This window comes from Melanotaenia boesemani, chromosome 17 (genome assembly GCF_017639745.1).
Source record: "Melanotaenia boesemani isolate fMelBoe1 chromosome 17, fMelBoe1.pri, whole genome shotgun sequence".
NCBI lineage: Eukaryota > Metazoa > Chordata > Actinopteri > Atheriniformes > Melanotaeniidae > Melanotaenia > Melanotaenia boesemani.
Genome location: NC_055698.1, coordinates 10,677,805 through 10,697,761, shown reverse-complemented (window position 1 = coordinate 10,697,761; position 19,957 = coordinate 10,677,805). Strand labels below are relative to the sequence as shown.

General features: G+C 37.9%; 1 protein-coding gene across 1 annotated transcript in view; it reads right to left on the bottom strand.

The window, feature by feature from the left end:
* The window catches only part of csmd2 (CUB and Sushi multiple domains 2), a 237,590-nt gene that overhangs the window by 202,087 nt on the left and 15,546 nt on the right, over window positions 1-19,957 (bottom strand). The window contains exon 3 of the mRNA XM_042012628.1: window positions 1,818-1,930. Coding sequence (XP_041868562.1) covers window positions 1,818-1,930 — 113 coding nt within the window. The remainder of the gene's footprint in view (window positions 1-1,817; window positions 1,931-19,957) is intronic.

Sequence of the window (19,957 nt, the reverse complement as noted above, 5' to 3'; positions counted from 1 at the left end):
ACAAGGAAATTATTAAAAGAAAAAAAAAAACATGTGTTTCACATTTAAAAAACTGCCATGTGAAAACACAAGATACCTGTATTTTTAGCTTTAAATGACGATCTCATATACAAAACTTTGGTCATTCCTGTTCACCAGCTAGTTCTCTGCTGACCATTGTACACTGGTCTAACTGTGTAACTGTGAACTTATTAAATCAGAGCAGAATAGTGACCCAGTAAACTTTGCTTCTAGTCAGATTGTGTTAATTTAAAGAAGCAGGATGTAATACGACATCTTCCTAGAGTTTCTTGATTTCCAGGCCAGTTTAACTACGCAAAAGTTATTTGAAACCTCCCACTTTACCTTCTTGTCAAGATTTAATTAAAACAGATTTATTTTCAATTTTTAACTTGACATTGCACATATCACATGTACAAAAATGTCTAGAGCTCTATTGCTATTTAAATGATTTTTCAATTTATTTGTCTCATAAAGATTCGTCTTGTCAGTTTACCTAAATAACACTGAAGTTTTAGTACCGCTAAGCTGATCTGACAAAAAATTTACACAACAGACTAAATGAGGGAAGGAAGAAAAGGTTTGTGATAATAGGATAGAAGTATGTTTATACTCTAATAAGAACGTATTGCTGGTAGTTTCCAGTCAATTCAGTTACAGTGGACCCTCTGTGATTTGCATAGCCTGTGTATTTCTCACCCTCCAACTAACATTCACTGTAACCTACAGGCCAGCGCCACATGTCAGCACAATGGAGCCTCTCTCTTTTCCCACATGGCACAGGCCATTGCTGTTGGTCTCACCAGTGTCATGTGAGGCAGGAGACAGGTAATTATGACTTTGTACCCATTTCCCTTCTACTCAACAGGCTTAATATCCTTCAACAACTCTCTCAGGCACACAATTTAAGATTTGCATTATTTTACATAGTGCACTTTGCTTCACTGTCGAAAGTCTGTGCCATTGCTTGTAAAGTCTGTACATGCAAAGTCAATGGTTTTTTGTAGTACATAAACAAAAGAAATTGCCATCTCAAGTAGTTAAAGTACTCAAAAAGGCAAAATATGTCTAACAGTTTCATATAATTAAAATATAATAAAAGTATTTGCAGCAAAAGATAGTTGCATTATCAGAGGTCAGACAATTGGGTAGTTTCATTTTTAACAAATAAAAAAGACAGCCACAAAGCCCCAATCACTTCTCAGTGGAGCTAACAGGCTCACTCTTTGTCTTTGGTTTTATGTGGTCTTTGGTATTATGAGTATCCTGATCTCCATCCAGTAAACCACAGCCTCGCATTTACAGTATCCCTATAACACTGATAAACTCCTCTCTGGTAATTAGCATCATTAGTCACTTCTAGTTCCTTTTCCCTAGCATTACAGATTTTCTTGCATGGTATTCACCAGTACTACCATTAACATCCTCCCACCACAGGTAATAAAGCAGTCTGTGTCACCATGATAAAGGTCTGGGCAGTTAAAGCATATACTCAGATCAAGTGGACTAAAAACTAAACAGTGAAACAATCTAATTAGCTAAATTAATAACGAGTCACACCATATCCTTTCCCTTTTGTTTAAACCCTTTTAGTCAGGAAAAAGCTTTTCATATCAAAAGTTATTTACATCAATTATGGATGTGAGATCCTTGATGCAGAAAAGTATAAAGGCATCACAAATCAAGGAAGAAACTCGTGTGGAATTTTTAAGCTCTTTGAAATTAAAATCACATTAACTGTATGAACATTTATGCAGCAAGATAAAAAACAAAACAAAAAAAAAACATTTTAATATTAAAACTTTGATCTCCGTTACCTTCATAGACTGCTTTAAATCCCTGCCCGCTGACTGCGTAGTCTGACAGTAGCCACAAGGTGAGCCTGGAGCCTGTGCTCACTATGGGTGAAGGCAGCTGGAACCCAGTTAACCTGAAAACAAATGGAAAGCCAGACAATAAGTCACACAAATAAATTAACAGCAAAGTCGCTTGCTAGGTTAGGTATAAAGCCTGCTTCTTTTGAGCTAGCTTAACCTAAGCCAGCTGTTCCCACAGGCATTTATAGTCAACTTTGTATAATGATTTTCAGAATTGTCCACAATTTATTAAAATGTCAGGACCCCAACAGGACAGTTAATCTAAATAGCTTTTCTCTCCATCAGCGAGACAGTAAAGGCAGACATATATTTGCAGTGAGTCTGAAACACAGCCAGTGCAGAAATGAACAAACAGTTCAACAGACAGCATACACAAAATTGTCAGACTGAGTCAACATTCAGTCTAATAAGATATTTGTAAATCCAAAATTCAACTGGCAATGTTTGAGGTTTTGGTGTTGGGGTCTCTGAAAGCCTTGTTTTATTTTAACTCGACATTAGATACAATGTTTTTGCTTATTTTATGTTTAACTTTCCAATATCTGAAATCATTCTCAGTACAAATGAACCCAAGAGAAAGATATTTGATATTTGTGTTTGATATAGGGTACTTTTTTGTTCTTCTTCTTCTTTTTTTGACATTCTCAGCTATATAAATGATCCGGCTCAGAATTGGAGCCATCCCAAAGATTGAAAATAAGGCAAAAGGATATGCATGATAATTCCAGTACAAACATACAGGATAAACAACATTTGAGACATGTAAACCCAAGATGTTTCCCTGTTTAAATACACATGGGCTGTAGGAGGGTTGTTGTGCAGAACATAACAAGCTGTTGTTTTCACTAAATTTGAATTAGGTACGTTGGAGCCTGGAAGAATCTAAAACCCACAGGATAATGGCCCTCAAAGACCAGAATTTAAGACCAATGATGAAAACACTCTTCTGATGTAAAAATGCTTGAAAAATCAGTGTCTTTTGTTATAAACAGGAATTATAAAAATTATTGTTACCACAGATTAATAACATAAATTATTGCAGCTCTAAGATATAAAATCAACTATAGTAATAAACAGTTAAAGTACTTGTATGCAGTGTAGTATTTGCTTGGGAATTTGGTGCACCACATGTCTTAAAGATCAAATAATATTGCTGCAAGTACAGGTAGTAAATTAATCCATACTTCAATATCAATACATATTAGCATGCTAGATCTTTAATGTTGAGGCAAAGTGTCCCAAGTGTACCCGACAGCTGACCAAAGACAGCAGCAAAACACTGCCTGAATTATTGGAGCCAACACACACTCATGCACATTCAATTGGCCTTCTTCCATATTAGATAGCATTCAGCCTTCACTGACCAAAACCCGAATTCAACTGATGTCATTTGAAAAGCAAAAACTGTAAGACAGAGTGTCATTTTAGCAGCTTTGTAATAAAAATTTTTTCTATTCAGTTGGTTCCTATTGTTTTGAGTTTTCTGCAAAACTATGCCACCATTAATTAAGGTAAATAAACAAGCACATTGTTTCACCCCAGTTTCCACAACTCTTGGCATTTATTTAAGCGATTCCTTAACAAAATTACCTTATTAATCTTGTTTCATAACGGTTTAAAATGTCCTAACCTTGTACCAAGCCTGAAAAGTGGACATTTTTTTTTATTTATTTTTTTTTACATGAAATGAGTACTAAAGTGACTTGCGTGGTTTCCCAGCAGTACATAAGTGTGTAGTATTTTTTTTTTATTCTTTCAAAAGAAATTAACTCACTTAAATGTATTTAGTAGTCAGAAACTAAGTCTTCACAGTTAAGTAAGAAGACACTTTAAGTTAATAAAGGAAACAGGAAATACTCCTTGTTTATAACGGACTTCTGAAGGCGAACAGGTGCATCCACTTTAGGCTAAATTAAACATAATTCCCCAGTTTGCTTTATGGCACAATTAATTACAGCTATGGTGTTATTTCGATGTTTGCAAAGCATTGTTGTTTGTATGTTTCTTCCCTTCTATATTGTAATGTTAGCAGCTAACCGACTAGCTAATATTGATAAGTTAGTCAAATTAGCATCGTCCTTGTTATTCCTTAAAAGAACCTTACTCCATCAAGGTAATAAGATAATTTGCGCTTAAACTGTGCGTTTGGCTTGAATCATTTAAATTTATTATATTTTACTCTAAACTTTTGGCTTTTTAAAAAACTTATTCAGAACATTTCAGTGTCATAAATCAAGAGCAGAGTTTCAAATAGTCTTACTTGCTGCGTCATGTCTGGATTGTGTTGTCTGACGCCTCTTGGAGTTTTGCCATCTAGTGGCAGAAGAATAAACTGCAAGAGGCGGCCTCAGTAAGGAGAGACATATTAGGTCAAGTTCTAGTCCTCAAGTGCCAGTGTCCTGCAGGTTTCACAGCTCCAACACACCTTATTCAAATAAAATTAATCTCCCCAACAGTTTGTCAAGTTCTGCATAAGCATGTTAGCGATCAATTTATAACAGGTGTTTTGAAACAAGACAGTGGCCCTTGAGGACCACAATTAGGCATTCCTGCATTAGAGAAAACTAGGTACTGGTCAGAGTTGAGACTTTAGACTCACTTGCTTTAGCAACATGCCTTTTTGTATTTAAAGAAAATATCCAAATACATATTACTTATTCATAATAGTCCATTTTGTCTTTTAAAATATCTGAGTAAGCCTGTATATTTTTGATAATGTTTCTCATTTAAATTATTTAACATGAGAATACATGTGGGCAAATTAATACCCTTAATATTTCTTTACACTGTGAATGTTTCTGACCATGTTTCAAAACATTTATATGTGTAATATTTAATTTTTATAAACACTAAATGCAGTTTTAAGGTGGATTTGTTCTACCCCATTTCCTAACTAAATTTTCACAGCATTATAGACATTGTGCTTGTGTTTAGATTACCCTTCTTTGGTAGAACTTTACATCTAGTCATGGAATTAACCAGTTTCTTAAGGAAAAAGTTAATTGATAGTGGGATATTGCTAAACTTACACTTTAATTTTTAACAACCAATGACTAAAGCTGCCTAAATATCAGCATGCTTTAATCAGTGTAGAAAACCAGTAAGATAGCTTTTAGTTAAGAGGCTCTTCTTATTATGTCTAACTTTCCACAGCAAGCTTTGCCAGGTTCAGCTTTCAAATCAGTTTACCACCCACATCACTGTACAGTTTAGGAACACACACAGGCTAATTGAAAGGCATAGTTACACTTTTCATTGACTACCTGTCACCACAGATGGAGTCATCTATAAATAAACTTTAATCTTCTGAATTACAGATTCTAACAAGGGAAAATGTAGCCCACCTAACTCCTCCTTGACATTTCCCATCCCAGTTGTCACTTTCATTTTCATTTCCTGCTCCAAAACATTCTCCCATGCTGCATATGTATTCCACTCTTTACAATCTACCACATTACACTTCTTTATTGCTTTGCATTAAAAAGCAGCCTGTGAGATCATCTTAATCCTTAAGTATCACATTGGAAGTGAAAAAAGAACACAAGTGTAGGAAAGATGAGATGACTAAAAAAAAGGGGGGAGAGGACTCTGATGCATGCCTGACTTTGCTTCTCTGTTCAAGATTGTCACTGTAGGATATCAGCTAAATGATGGAAAATATGCAAATACGCCTTCGCTGACCACAAACTGAGTTGGAAGGCATTCTTAGTCAAGCAGGGCACTATGGGTAAGGGGCTCACATCAAGGCTATAATCCAGGGGGATTTGTATCAGACCGAGTCAGGCACATACTGAACTCCTATAGGTAATGCAACCGCTCCCTCCCACTCCTCCTATAAATAGATTACTCTCATTCTCAAGTAACTTTTGCCTTGAAGGTGGGCCTCTCATCGAATGGACGCAGAGGGATGTAAATTTTGGATATGAGACATTTGCGAATAAGGCTCAGGCCAACAAACAGGGAAGGATTCTTGCAGCATGATCATCTGGTTTGAGCCAGATATGGCTCTGAATCATATTGCAGGCTGAAAGGAAACAAAATGGAGACACACAGAAAGCACACAGATGCTGGCTTCTGCGTGTGATGGTTGCAAAGAATAAATATTGCAACGTGGAATGGGCTGTGGTAATCTAAGATATGCAGCTGGTTCTGTGAAAATATCTGCTGAAGTTGGGGGGGGGGGGGGGGGGGGGGGTTCTTATCAAGGGAGAGATGTAAAATATGATTGCAACTGAGACATACAAAAGAATGTATTTGCAGCACAGGTGTCTCAAGTGAGAGGAAAATTGACGAAGGGAAGTCGAGCGAGTGAAGGACACAGGATGTGAGAGGCACAAAAGTTAAGAAAAATAGCACAGGTACTGGATGTCATTGGCTGTTTCTATTATATAGAAAGCTGAGTAATATCAGAAATGAGGTCCTCTGAGGAGACAAGCAGGTGTAGGCGTGCATGGCTGCATTGACATAGAAGTTTATACATGATGTATATGAGTGCAAGTGTAAGCAAAAGTGCATGTGTGAGCATGTGCCTAGAGAGAGCAGAGGTCTATTAAGGGGGCTTTCCACCCAACTGGCCTCGGCATCATCTGAATGAAGATCCCCTGCTTCCAATTATTCCACCACTACCCATGGGAATGAGAAACAGACAGACAGGGAGACGGAAGTAAATGTGCAGGATGTTGACCATGAGGGCAGAGAGTGAAGATGCTGTGATGAGGTGGTAGTGGGTCTAAAAGTAAAGCAACATATTTGCATGTCATAATATAAAAATCCAACTATAAGCCTGAGCTAGGTGAGGATAAATTACGGTGAAAAACTCTTTCATTGGACCCTGTATGACTATTAGGGGATTTATGCTTGCATGGCTGCAATGCTCACATGCAGTTTTACTTATTTGAACATAGTTTTTTACACGTGTGTGTGTGTGTTTGATCTCTTCCTCAACTGTATGCATGTTTACAAGCATGACCAGACTGAGACTAAATCAGGTAATTCGTCTTTAAATGTTAGTCATTCAGACGGTGTTGGTGTGTGTGTGAGAGAGAGCATGTGTGTGTTCTCAGAGTGAAAGGTAAGCACAATGCTGATGCTGCTGAATTTTCCCCAGAAGGAGGGAAAAGGGAGGATAAAAAAAAAGAAGAAAAATAGATACAGCAGCAAGATTTTGATGGCTGAGTAGAGGAGAGACATTAGCCAATAAATGATGGGTGGAAAGAAGAGGGTGAAGAAGTGTGTGTGTATTTTAATGTGTGTTTGCGTCATTGTGAATGTGTGTGTATTTATTCCTCCCATACTGGATCCTGTGAAGCTATAACTTGTCAACGTTGTGCTGTGTGAGCTTTAACTCAGCTCTGTCTGTCACACAAACAGCAATGATGTGAACAACACACACATATAATCACAAGCACAGCCAAATTAATGTTTAGTCTCATCTCTTTGTGAAAAAGACTTCTTTAATACGTGTGGCTGAGCTCTAAACTGTTGCTGTTAAGTATAGTTGTGTGTGTATGAGTGTGTGTATGACTCATCCCTAATTCTGCAGCAGAAGAAGAAAAGCAGACCGTGCAGCCCAGTTAAGGTTAAAATGGCGCTTCATTCCCACACACAAGATTTAATTCCTGCAGGAAGCGTTTCTCACACACTCACATTATATTTCTATCAGCCTTTTCATCCTTTCTTGTTGGGTAAGCTGTAATGTACCGTGTCACTTTGCCCAAGGGCATGATCTGGCCTTGATGAAGTTGCCTTCAGTGCTCTCAATTTCTGTTAAAGTTCCTGATACTTAAAGCAGTAATCATGCTGCTTAATAGCTGTGCTGACAAAGAGGCATATCTGAAATGTTAATGACTTTACAAGTGATCTATGGAGGATACAGAGCTGGACAGTTATTGCGACCTGTACATTCTAAGGACACAGTTTTATTATATCTTAAGAAATAAATTAAACTGAAAAAATGTTGTACACTATTTCTTTTGGCATCTCTAATCATCTAGCTTCATTTTGCCTGCTGTTAGTTTCTGCTACCTCTCCAGTGTTACATGTTTAAATGATTTAAGTTTAGAGGAAAACATTTAGCCACATGTTGTAATTTCCAACTCTTTATATATTTACAGTCAAGATGTTGACCTTTTTTAAAAAAAAAAACAAACTTCACCACCACCGTTTTATCCACATATAACTGCTGTACAGTGACGTATAACCAGTTTCTCTTCTGTAGTCCCAGTAAACAGCTGCAGAAGGTCATCCTACACTGCTTAGCATCAATTAACAATTTAAGGCTTGTGCCTAATTTTAGGCCCCTGCTCAGAAATTACATAACCACAAGATCTATCTGAATACTTTTTTAATCCTAATTAAAGGAACAATAGACAATATGTTCTCATGTTGTACTATGATTTGACAGAGGGTTGAAACAGCCCTGTCATCGCAAAGGGATGTTCATATTCATCCTGAAAACATTTTTTTCATGAATGAGACTGATACGTTTTTCATTTGTGAATGTGACATACTTTAAGGGCACCTTCCATGTTGAAAAACTCCTAAGGAAGTGAGGAAAGCTTGTTTTTAGTAATGGCAAACTTCAAATGTCTTACAAAGATTATCAAAGAAATTCAGATCAAAGACATTATCGGCAAAATCCCCTTTTCTTTCACAGCTGTTCTTTTGCTGTTGTCTGTTGTCTTGCTGAAAGACTTCACCCCAAACCCTGTTTACCACCGTAAACACCGCAAGATGATGACCTGAATTCTCAGAGAGCTTTGTATTTTTATACGTTAATAGAAAATGATAAAAGTATAAAGTATACTTCTTTCATCTTCATACTTTGGCTCCAAACATACAGAGTGTTTTTCTTTCTTTCTTTCTTTCTTTCTTTACAAATCTCAGTAATTTTCACTGAGTTTAGTAGTGTTTCTTTTCTGCTGTTGTTGTTCTTAACAGCTTGTTTTGGAAGTATCTTAAGAGTTCAGACCTACACAGCTTGTCGACAGCATTATGACCTCCTGAAACAAGATTTGAGAATCTTTGGTGATTGCCGTGTAGACTTTGGAAGCACTGCTGTTCTTTTGTAGAAGTATTTCTGATACACTCATGCAGCTTTTTGTCCTCACTGCTGTAGGAGTGAAAATGGAAATAACCAGAAACCTTTTGTGAATTAAAATCAGAACTCATGTGAATAATAAAAATTAAGTGCAGATTCATTTGACTTGTTATTAATATATGCAGAGTAGTTTTGCATTTATATCTTTAGATATTTAAAAAAATAAGCTTGGAAATAATTCTGACCAGTGCTGTTGTGCATTGATCAGTTTTAGATTGTTGCTAGTTTTGGCAATGAATTGTATTTTCAAAAAAGTTAAAAATAAGACCAAAGAGCTGCAGTAACGATGCGTAAATCTTATCCACAGCTTTGCCACATATCCCTTTACCCACCAATATTTCAGGCACGACTGACATCTTTCTGACTTGAACAGTTGAATTTCCTTTGTATGTCTTGTAAAGAAGGCCAAGCTTCAGCACAAGGCTGAACGTAAATATTAAAACGTCTGTGACATCACGGCGTATTCACGGATCTTAGTGGAGCTGTGAGAGTGGGAGAGCCTCTCAGATGTCTCTGATGCTAAATGCTGATGGTGAGGAAAATCCACCGCAGTCAAACAAACTGCAGTGAAGTCAGAGACCAGCGTCTCTAGAAGAAGAAAAGGAGGAAGCACGAGGGGCAGATTTAAGGGAAAAATGTGACGTGGAAGGGGAGAAGTGCAAAAAAAAGGAGAAAATATGAGCAGAAACTTAAGGAGATTGAAACAAATAAATTACTCTAAAGAAAATAGGATGATTTAAAAAAAATGTGTTGCAGAGCTGGCTGTGAAAACAAGACAAAATGTGCAAATAGCACAATCATGGAATCTGAAATTCAGAGTGTGAAAGAGAAAACCAGTGCACTGCTGGAAACAACAAAGCAGTTTATACTGTGAACAGTCATACGATGCCTTACTTTGACTGTTTGGGACTTGCAAATTGTTGTTTTAAGAGGAGAGTGGCAAATATATTCACATTCACATGCTTATTCACACAGTGAGTGTGAATAAGCTAAAAGGTGTTGGACCATTATACTAATGCTTAAACAGAGATTAGTGTTCCATCATCTTAAATTAGATCTATTTCTTAAATTTATTTCCCACAAGGATTTAGAGTAAGTGCAACATAATGGTTTACACATACATACACACAGATGTATTTCGCCTGGAGTGTCTACCAGTCAGCAAGTAGTGTGACTGGTTTATCTTCAGGGCATCTACACTGGGTCCCCAGAGTAGTTGACCAACATGTATAACACATGAAGCATGATAAAAAAGCTTCTATAAAAGCCCTAGTATATAATCCTTTACTGAGTGACATAAAACCTTTAAAAGTTAAAAAGGAGAAATCCATTCTCTGTTCATTTGGCCCCCACTTTGTGCAGACATAAGTCAATTACACTTACAGCAAACAAATCAAGGCTGACAAATGAAACAAGGTGACGTTCACACATCCCCCGTGTTTTCCACTGCTCTGCACAAATCGCTTTGCAATAATCCTCGGGCAAAAAATAATTAGGGATAAAATAAAACTAATTCAATGTTGTGCCACTTGCGTCCCCAGCAAAGTGACTAAGCTAAGTGGTAGGTATGAGATGTGTTGTTTACACGCTTGTAAAAATTGCATGTGTGTATGTGTGTCTGTAAATGAATGGATGGAGCAATTATGACACGCAAGGTTGTAGAAAATGATCAAGGACAGACATAGGAGATCACAACAAAAACAAACAGGAAGCAAGGTGAAAGAAGTTCTTCAGGAGTAACGCAAACATGTCAATTATTTATATTTTATTCATTTTTTTTCTCATCCATTATCTATATATTTCTGCAGCATCAGCAGGAGGGGAGAGGTGAGCAGCTTGCAAAGCGCTGACAAGATGAATTAGTTTTCAACTGTTCCAGCACTGTGTAGACCCTGCTGGGCCATACCACACTGTCCCAGTCTTAAGACACCCTCAGCCAGCAAATCAGGAAAGGCTTTAACAAGGCACAATAAATTAAATAATTTTTTTCCAGTAGATAACAAAGCCACTCAAACTAGCCTTAGAAACTCAACGCCAGTAGCTCGAACATCATATCATCAAGGTAAAGGAGAAACTGGTCCACCTTAAATAAGAAGTGAAACCTACTCTTGACTTTCTTAAATCTGCCCGTCATCCACTGTCACGCAGATGGTGGTGGTAGGGGTCATGGTTCTTTGATTTCCATTGGCTTCAAAGTACTTTCCAGCCCCTTTCTTCTGGCCAAAAAAATCAGTCAAATCTGCTTCTAATTGTCACCAAGACCATACAGACAAGCCTCTTAAAATCACAGGTAATATCAAGGTGTGTTCTCAACATAAACTAGCTACATTTGCCCACTGCATAAACCCGTAATAAGGACTCAAAAACACAGAGATGCAGCTTCCATGTTGATAAATGATGGTGTACACATTCAACCTTTTCTACTTCTGCCACAAGGATGATACCTTATTATGAAACAATATAGATAGCTGTCAGTGATGATTTGACCATAACTGCTTATGAGGAGGTGGGTAGAGGCAGATGGGAAAAAAAAAAAATAAAATAAATCATGTATTTACTTATATATTCACTGTTTCCTCTCACCTCTTTTCTGCCCCCTTCTTTATACAGCAGTGCTAGAAATATTAATACTGAGGGATTTCCCATACCCACACATAATATTTTTAGCTGCCACTGAAGCAACAGCAGCTGTATCCATAGGATGAGAAGATGACCGAGGCAAATCCATTACTAAGTGATTAAGTTTGGTGTGGGAAAACTTGATTATAGATCTCTTACCTCCGATCTGATTCAACAGCTTTTGATGTACTTGAATCCCTGCTGCAAGAGCCAGTCGTGATCGTCAAACATTTCTGTGTGTGCACTAAGGCTTTTGTAGTGGAATCAAAATAAATCTTTGCAGCCAGGCTCCTAAATCTACCCTGGCTATTTTAGTACAGGCTTCTTTTTCATTTTTGTGCATTAGTGTTATGGGTGTAACATCCAAGCGTTACATTTCGATCATGCTCATAAATGACTCTGAATGAGGAATGCGTTCTCTGTGTTTGTAGCGATGCATTCCTGCTGTGCAAAGCTGTAATGCTTTAAGCCACTTTCTTTTTTTCTTCAAAATACAGCACAAAGCTCCAATTTTACATTCAAAATTTCATGATCTGCTTTACTTTCTTCCTTGTTGTGATTCTCAGTTTTTCCCCTTGCTCTGCAGAGGGATACCACTAATAAAGCCCACAACGAGGTTGGGAAGAAGATCTGATTAGCCAGCAGGGCTAACAGGGACACATTGACCGATGGAGCGCCCAACCAATGCTATTGACTTTCTACCCATCGCTCTTCCTTTGCTCCTGTGGGAAGGATGATCAAAGACCGGCAGAGAGAGAAAGACGGAGAGTAGGGAAGGCAGAGGCGGAAGAGAAGGAGGAGGAGGGATGTCGGGGAGGTAGCAGTGTTGTTATATGCATATGTGTGTGTATTTGTGCGTCAGTACATACAAAAAAGCAGTCGATCTAGAATTAACTGCAGGCTGAAACAAACATTCGTCCTGTTTTTGTGCATCTCCTTTGATCGCTGTCCTTGTACAGTTCTCAATGTATTTGTCATAATTCTATATTTTCTGGTTTGCAGACTAAAATAACGAGTTAGAATGTAGTCTTCAGCCTCTCTACACTGTATTGCATGTAAATTCAGTTGAATTATCCCCATCATTAATGAGAAAATCAATGACAGTTTGTTTAGAGCAGGAAAGGCAATGTTAACCTTTGATTCTCCAACAACTAAATAAGCACAAGTGCAACTGGTCACATGCAACAAGTGTCTAATTACATGCCAGGAAAATCCTTTTGACACAGCATGGCTATTGTGCACAAGAGTGTGTCCGTGCACAATATGGTGCGCTTTATCCATTATCATGTTTCACAAGGTGTTTTGGTAACTAATTAGGCTGCTATGTACCGTGTCTCCCAGGGATGAAGAAGAGAGAGGGGAAAAAAAGGTAAAATCAAGGACGAAAAACGTGACTATAAGAATACAAAGAGATAAAAAAAAAACAAAGTCAACACAGGCTGTAAAAATATGTCAGGAGATTTGCTTAAGCTGGGAAACAAATGGTGCACAAGAGAAGTGTCTGTGCTTTGCAATCCCCTAGATCACAGCTGAGTGGAATTTATATAAAACATGTGGTTAGGAGTGCAAATACCAAAGGTTCTCTGCCACCACATTGTTTTCCTTTTTTCTTTCTTCTTTTGGCTATGTTTCCATTTTTCTTTTCTTTTCTTCCCTTGTTTTTCCTAGAGTGCAGCCTGCGGCAACCCTTAAGGGCAAGAGTTTTGGAAAATAAGTACTTGAAAAGAGCTTAATCTGTCTAATTATTCCACAAACAAAATTATCATAGAACTGCCAACATTTGTCCAAATTTCAACTCATCATTTAGGGCGGGTATCTCTTGAACATGCTGGTGTGTCAACAACATTCGTTTCTGTAGAGTTTTTGAAGTCAATACAGCTTCACTGAATTTGTCCTGGTAAATTTCAATAAATAGAAATCGCTACCATCATACAAGGACATTTTTACTTCTTTGGAAAGTCTGTATGTAAACAGAAGTGTATTGCTTCCTTGCCTGCTTGGTAAATGCTGCAGTTGAGGGCTAACACTATTATGAGCAAACTGTCAATTGTGACATGAAAAACAAAACTTTCTACATCTTCAGGAACCTTATTGGTGCAGCTAAGCCAGTTGGGTTGAGGTCTGGACTCATTCCATCCTCAATACTCTCAAATTCTGGAGGTATTCTGTCCTGGCTACTGGCCTCAGGATATCATTCTATGTCTGTCTATCAATTAACTGCCAATCAGGTGCAAATCAAACATTTGTGACTAGTGCAGCAACTTGAATCTTTGAAGGTTTGAAATAAGAGAGCTTTGAAATTGGAATCACTCGGCCCATCCTAATGAAAACTGACAGCTTCAGTCTGATAGTGCCACAAATGTTCCCATGTTTGACATTGAGAGTCAAGAAATATTTATAATATTTTTTAGAAAATTACAAGCATCTCATTGTTACAGCTTGACCTATTCAAAAATCCTAGAATGGCCAGAAAATTCTGCCAACAATGACAAAAGCTGTGACAAACTATGCACTCCAATTCCCTTGTTGCATAATATGTTATCCAGATCTGCTGCACACTTTAACCTGCTTCATGCTCATGAGGTTGCACTGTGCCTTAGGTACTTTAATTGGACATGATTTGTGACATGATTTGCATAACTTATTGTGCAAATAAACAAAATGAATGCTTTGCACTGGGAAATGCATAACATTTGCCTCCCACTGTTTCTGTGATAAGAAGTGTTTATCTTTTTCTATCATAAAATTGTTGGCTTTGTCTCAGTTCCCTCATCTTATGTGCATGCTCTCAGGGCTTTACATTCTCTATTAAGAGAAAAAGCAGCAAACCATTTAAATAGAAGCACAGTTCAGCTGGTCTTTGGCTTTTCCTACACTGGACTTTTAAGATTCCTGATATTGATGTGCTCATTATGCAGTATTAATATTTGTGTCTTTTACAAAGTTGATTAAATTGAATACTGATTTTGTTATTGTTATTATTATTATGTTTTTGAAGCAAAATGACAAAAGTAATATTTTTTATTTAATGTTGTGGAGCTATACAAGGAAAAATGTGTAATTATGTTCTTTCTCCAAGAACTGGAATAGAATAAAACATAAAAAAAATTAATTGAATGTGCACAGGGAGATTTACATGAGCATTTTTGAGCCTTTAATTGTAATGGTCATATTTTCAAAGCTTAAATGGCTCTACTGGTTCAAATGAATGAATCAAAACAAACAGGAGCTAAAAATAAGAACAAAAAAAATCCTCTTTTTAAAGGGTGCACATGCTTGTTTAATCTTTTATCTTGGCAGGAAAACATTTAATTTCATGCTGCTGCTGAAGTGTATCCTGTTAAGAACATTGATGAGTCTTGGGATGGGAGAATGTCAATACCAGTATGCACAGTGAGTGATACACAGCATGTTGGGTATAAATTCACAGGCTTCTAGTTGATTATTTCTCTAATCTGGAGTTACTGGGGCCTAATAATTCTGCCTTACAGGTGAGCAGATACCATATATCTCAACATCGTTTCACTTTTTCCCAGCGAGAGATGATGAAAAACAAACTATCACTCTTCGTCCTGTTTTTAGCAGTCTGTCGTTAAAGCTGGCGTTGATAAGTGGCAGTCTTCCCATTAACAGCCTAGACTCAAAGGAGCCGTAAATTCAAAAGTGTGTGTGCATGTATGTGTGAGAGCTTGCATGTGCCTGAGGGTGTGCAAAAGGCATCTATTTACATATCCACATGGAGTGCTTGTATGTTGAATAAGATGCTTAATCATGAGCACTACAAACTAATAAAACCATGCAGCCTTGAAGCCATATTTCTAAAGACACGCAGAATCAAATGATCCACCTCCTCATTTAGATGTGTACTTCCTTTACAGAAGTCACACAATGCATGCTCGTGCTACTCAGGATGTACGGACAAAGAGGGAGTGTGTGTTTATATGCAAACACACATTAAATATGTGCACACCAGAATGTTCACGCACTGGAGTCATTTTCCAAAGTATGTGTTGTGAGAGATTGATGCTCAAGGCCTTCACAGCAGAAGAATTATAGCTACAGCAAGTGTTCAGGCAGGGGGTGCCATTGTACGTAAAACGCAATCATGACCTACACGCAGTGGCTCTTTACAAACGTGACTCATTGACTAACTCGTTCAAACACACAGCATGAGACATGGATGAACTGTAACACACCAAACGCTGGGAGAGATAAGAGACTGAATTAACAAAAGCAGAGCCAAAGTCGAGCACAGTAGATAAAACTCTGGGAGATGACCGGCATTAACTCAAAAGTTATAAAATGATACTACATAGCTGATCTCAAGCCAAATGTAAGTGCTATAAAATATTAAATAACCATAAATTTTTATGTGAGCAGCTGGAATAATGTAAAAAAAAGTGCTTCACAGAAAGCTTTAAAGTGTGCATCTCTCAAAAAGTACAGGGCTAACAGTTTTCCAGCCCAGTGCCACTTATCCAGTGTTTAAATTTGTGTGTGTGTGTGCGTGTGTGTGATTTATCTGTATTTCAATAAACCTTGATTTTGTTGACACTGAATCAGCTTTGCAGGAATGGACTGCACACTAGATCTGCCTTTGTAAGCACAGTTTGAGAACACACACACACACACACACACATTGTGCACGTCTTCCACATGATTCTGCACACACACATAAACACAAATAAACTTGACTCCAGCTTCCCAGCACTGAAGGCTGACTGCTGTGTTAATGCCACTCCCACCACTATGCACTAGTGCTCCTTATTTAGGTCCAATCCCGCCTGTAGGCTGAAAATCTGTCCCTTCCACGCCTCCTCCTCTTCTCCCCGACTATCTTACCGTTCTCATGCTGCCGGACTCCGTCAGGAAGGGGAAAGCATGTGAAGAGAGGTGCCTTTGCAAACACACCAGCAGCTTTTTCCTGCCCTGAGATGTGCAGTGTTCCCTGACTGGCAGTTACAAGGTGAAATGTGACACTGAAGTGGCGGAAAGCTTTTTTTTTTTTTTTTTTTTTTTTCATACTAAGAAATGTGCACTTTCATACACACTGACAGCGAGTGAGCTGGTAGAGATTTTGCATCTTGCTTACAGTCAAACTACTGTTTTAGTCATGGGACATCCTTTCTGACTACCGTACCACCGACTTTGTTAAACAAAGGACGATGGGGTTGCTGCTGTCTGGTGAGGCCTTTTACCTGCCATCAAAATGTGAGAAACAAAGAAAAAAAGAGATTGCATGCTATAACCCAGCTACAGTCCATGCATACTGTGACCCTTTCTAAGAAAATGACATTATTTTTTATATTTATTTTATACCTTTCAAGCAGTTGCTAATTTCCATAAGCGTTGCCTCAAAGCAGAAACTATCAGCTGGTAATCCATCACAGTAACGATTTCTCTTTCTAAGATTATGCTACTGTTATGTGGCAACGCAGCTTGAAACCTATTAAAATGATGCATTTTAACATCTCCCTGACTCACACAGCTACGTGTAAAGAGGATTCAAAGTCTGGAATTCATATATTTGGTTGTTACATACTAAGTTTCTTATCACCAGGTGCTAAAACATCTCAAAGTCAACTATGTTTCCAGGGATATGGCTTCATAACTGGCTTTCAAGCAAGAGTATTAATGTTGCCATTGTCTCATTGTGTTGATATTCATCTTAAGCATGCCTACAGATGTGCAAGATTTCTTTCATTTTCATCTGCTACACTTGCAAATTATTTTGGGACAAATTTTGCGTCCCTTTGTGACATCACAAGGGTATAAGCATGCCATCGACCCTTAGTGAGTTCAATAATGTCACATTTTAAAGTTTGACACTTCAATCCCCCCAAAAAACAAAAGCCCACTGGTCATTTGTAAATAAAGGGAACACAACACAGACCTCTACCGTTATTAGGTTTAAAAGAAAAATACAAACACATGGCTCATCGTTTGAAAAGGCAGCCGCATTTGAAATGTAAAAATGGTTTGCAACCTCCCTAAATGTTGTCCAACGCTTAACAGGAAAGTAAAGATGTGAAATAAACAGTTGTTGCATCTGGGTGTCAAACGCACATCCCTGGCTGAAATTTTCAGAGATAAGCATTTCTTTGGGTGAGCTAAATCTAAAAGCTGCTCTGGAAGGTGCCACAAGCTCAGCAAAGTTTTCACTAACTAAAAGTCGCAAAAAATATTCCTTAGCTTTTCAAACCAGAGCTATCATGTGAGCATTTACACCACATGACTTCTGCATAGACTGTTGTTTACACTTTTTCAATTACAGACTCTCCTGAAGCAGCACGTTCATGTAAATGCCTGAGGCAGAAGGGAAGGCTGTTAACTTTAGCTCGTCACAAGAGTCTGCTTCATTAAAACTCCAACTCTGGACCGATTTGGTTGTTTAGACTGGATGAGTTGTTGTGAGTTGTGTATAGTAAAGTAAGGAATAAAGAACTATGCCCACAGTACCAAGAATAAAGTAACAACCTTCTCTTTTTTTTTATTATCAACAGAGGCATATTAAATAAGATTCGTAATCCTCTCATCTTTCATAGTTAAAAAACTTAACCATTCAAAAGTGTTGATCTATTTCAGTATTATAATTAAAAAGGTTTTACAGTATTATATGATCTTTGTATTGTCTTGTTCATTTTTAAAGTTTTTGCCATTGTCAGTGCTGTGCTGTAGCTTTTCCATGTGTGAAGCTACCACTCAGTCCAGAGGGCCCAACATGTGTTTAACATACTGAATCATCACGTCATCCCAGGAGATGAATGCTCTGCATAATTATCAGGTATCAAACAGCCGCAATCTATGTCTTCCATCAACGAGTATTATTCCCCTGCTTTTTCTTCTTCTAGTTCTTTTTTCAAATGGTTGAAATCTTTATTGAATTTTCTGTCTGCTTCTCAGGTGTCAGTTATGATCAGCAGTTTAATGAAGTGGTGTAGCAACAGACTGACTCACGTATGCTTTTCTTAAGGAGTGGCTATGATTCAAAGAAATTGCACTTGCAGGCACACACAGGGTGCACACACAGATATATAGTCAGTCTGTAAGTTAGAATGATCCTGATAACAAAATCCTTGCTTTGGTGCAGCTCCACCGCAAAGATGAACAGATAAATTAACTAATCTAAATTGAGAATTCAGGCTTTCATCTGAATACAAAGTGAGGTATTTTGTTGATTTTTGATGACTACTCAAGATTAAAGGAAATATTTTGAGCCCTACAACCTATCATGTGGTGGACATGAAAGAAAAAAAATACCCAGCATGCAAGGCTCAAAATGGAGAACCCAAAGAGGAGATAAGATATTAAAAACATAGGTGAAAATGAAATGAAGGGTGTGAGAAAAAAATAGAAGGAAGAGGAGAAAGAAAAATGGAGGGAAAATGACTTCTGACACAAGTGGGAGATGAGAGCAAAAGAAGGAATGAATTATCAGTTGTGTATCTGTGTGTGCGTGTGAAGTGTCAGTTGGGGTGTTTGTTGGTGAATATATACATCAGACTGCTGCTGACTGGTGAAAGCTTCTTCTTGCCGATTCCCAGCACGTCTGAGCTCACTACAAAATAAAAGTTTGAAGTCTTGCTTTCACAAAATGACTCTTTCATGTGAGAAAATGGCCAAAGACAGCAGAGCAAAACCTAAAGAGTATCAGTGTTCTCTTCTGTTTCACCATCTTTCATTTCTGTCTCTTTTCCTTCCCTCAGCTCCCAGCTCTTTCTTCTTTTAACTTCATTCATCATATTTTTCCCCCCTCTCATTTAAGCTCAGACTCAGAGTGGGCTGACTTTTCTCCCTTTTGTCCCACTGGATCATACAACAAGGCCCAGACGTCCAAACAGGAGAAAGGATGGGGAGAACAGCACAACAGCAATCCATAATTTTCTTCTGTCTTTCATTTACTCTCCATGGGGAAAATGCAGTGGAAGAACTGCTGGCATAAAATGAAAGACTCAGTAAAAGGAGAAGGCAAAAAAGGTGAGAGGGATATCAGCAGGGAGAAACAGAGAAGCTGATGGTGAGTGAAAACAGTGTAGATGACAAAATGTGCTGGAATATTGTGCATTTGTCTCCAAAAGGCTTATGTGCTTTGTTGGACTAAGTTCAAAGCAGAGGGTGACAGGAATTGAGAACAAAGTTAGTGAAGCTGCAGCTAATTATATGGAGAAGCTGTCACTTCATTCTGTGAGTGCAAAAGTAAGAGACTGTAAGTAGTAGTGTCCCAAAGTTCATAAGGGAATCGCATCAATAAAAAACAGTTTGTTTGCTGATTTTTGGCACTTTGTCTCCTCCCACCAATTTTTTCCCCAGCTACTAGAAGATATATGTTTGAAATAGTAATTTTAGTTTGTGGGTCTCGTCA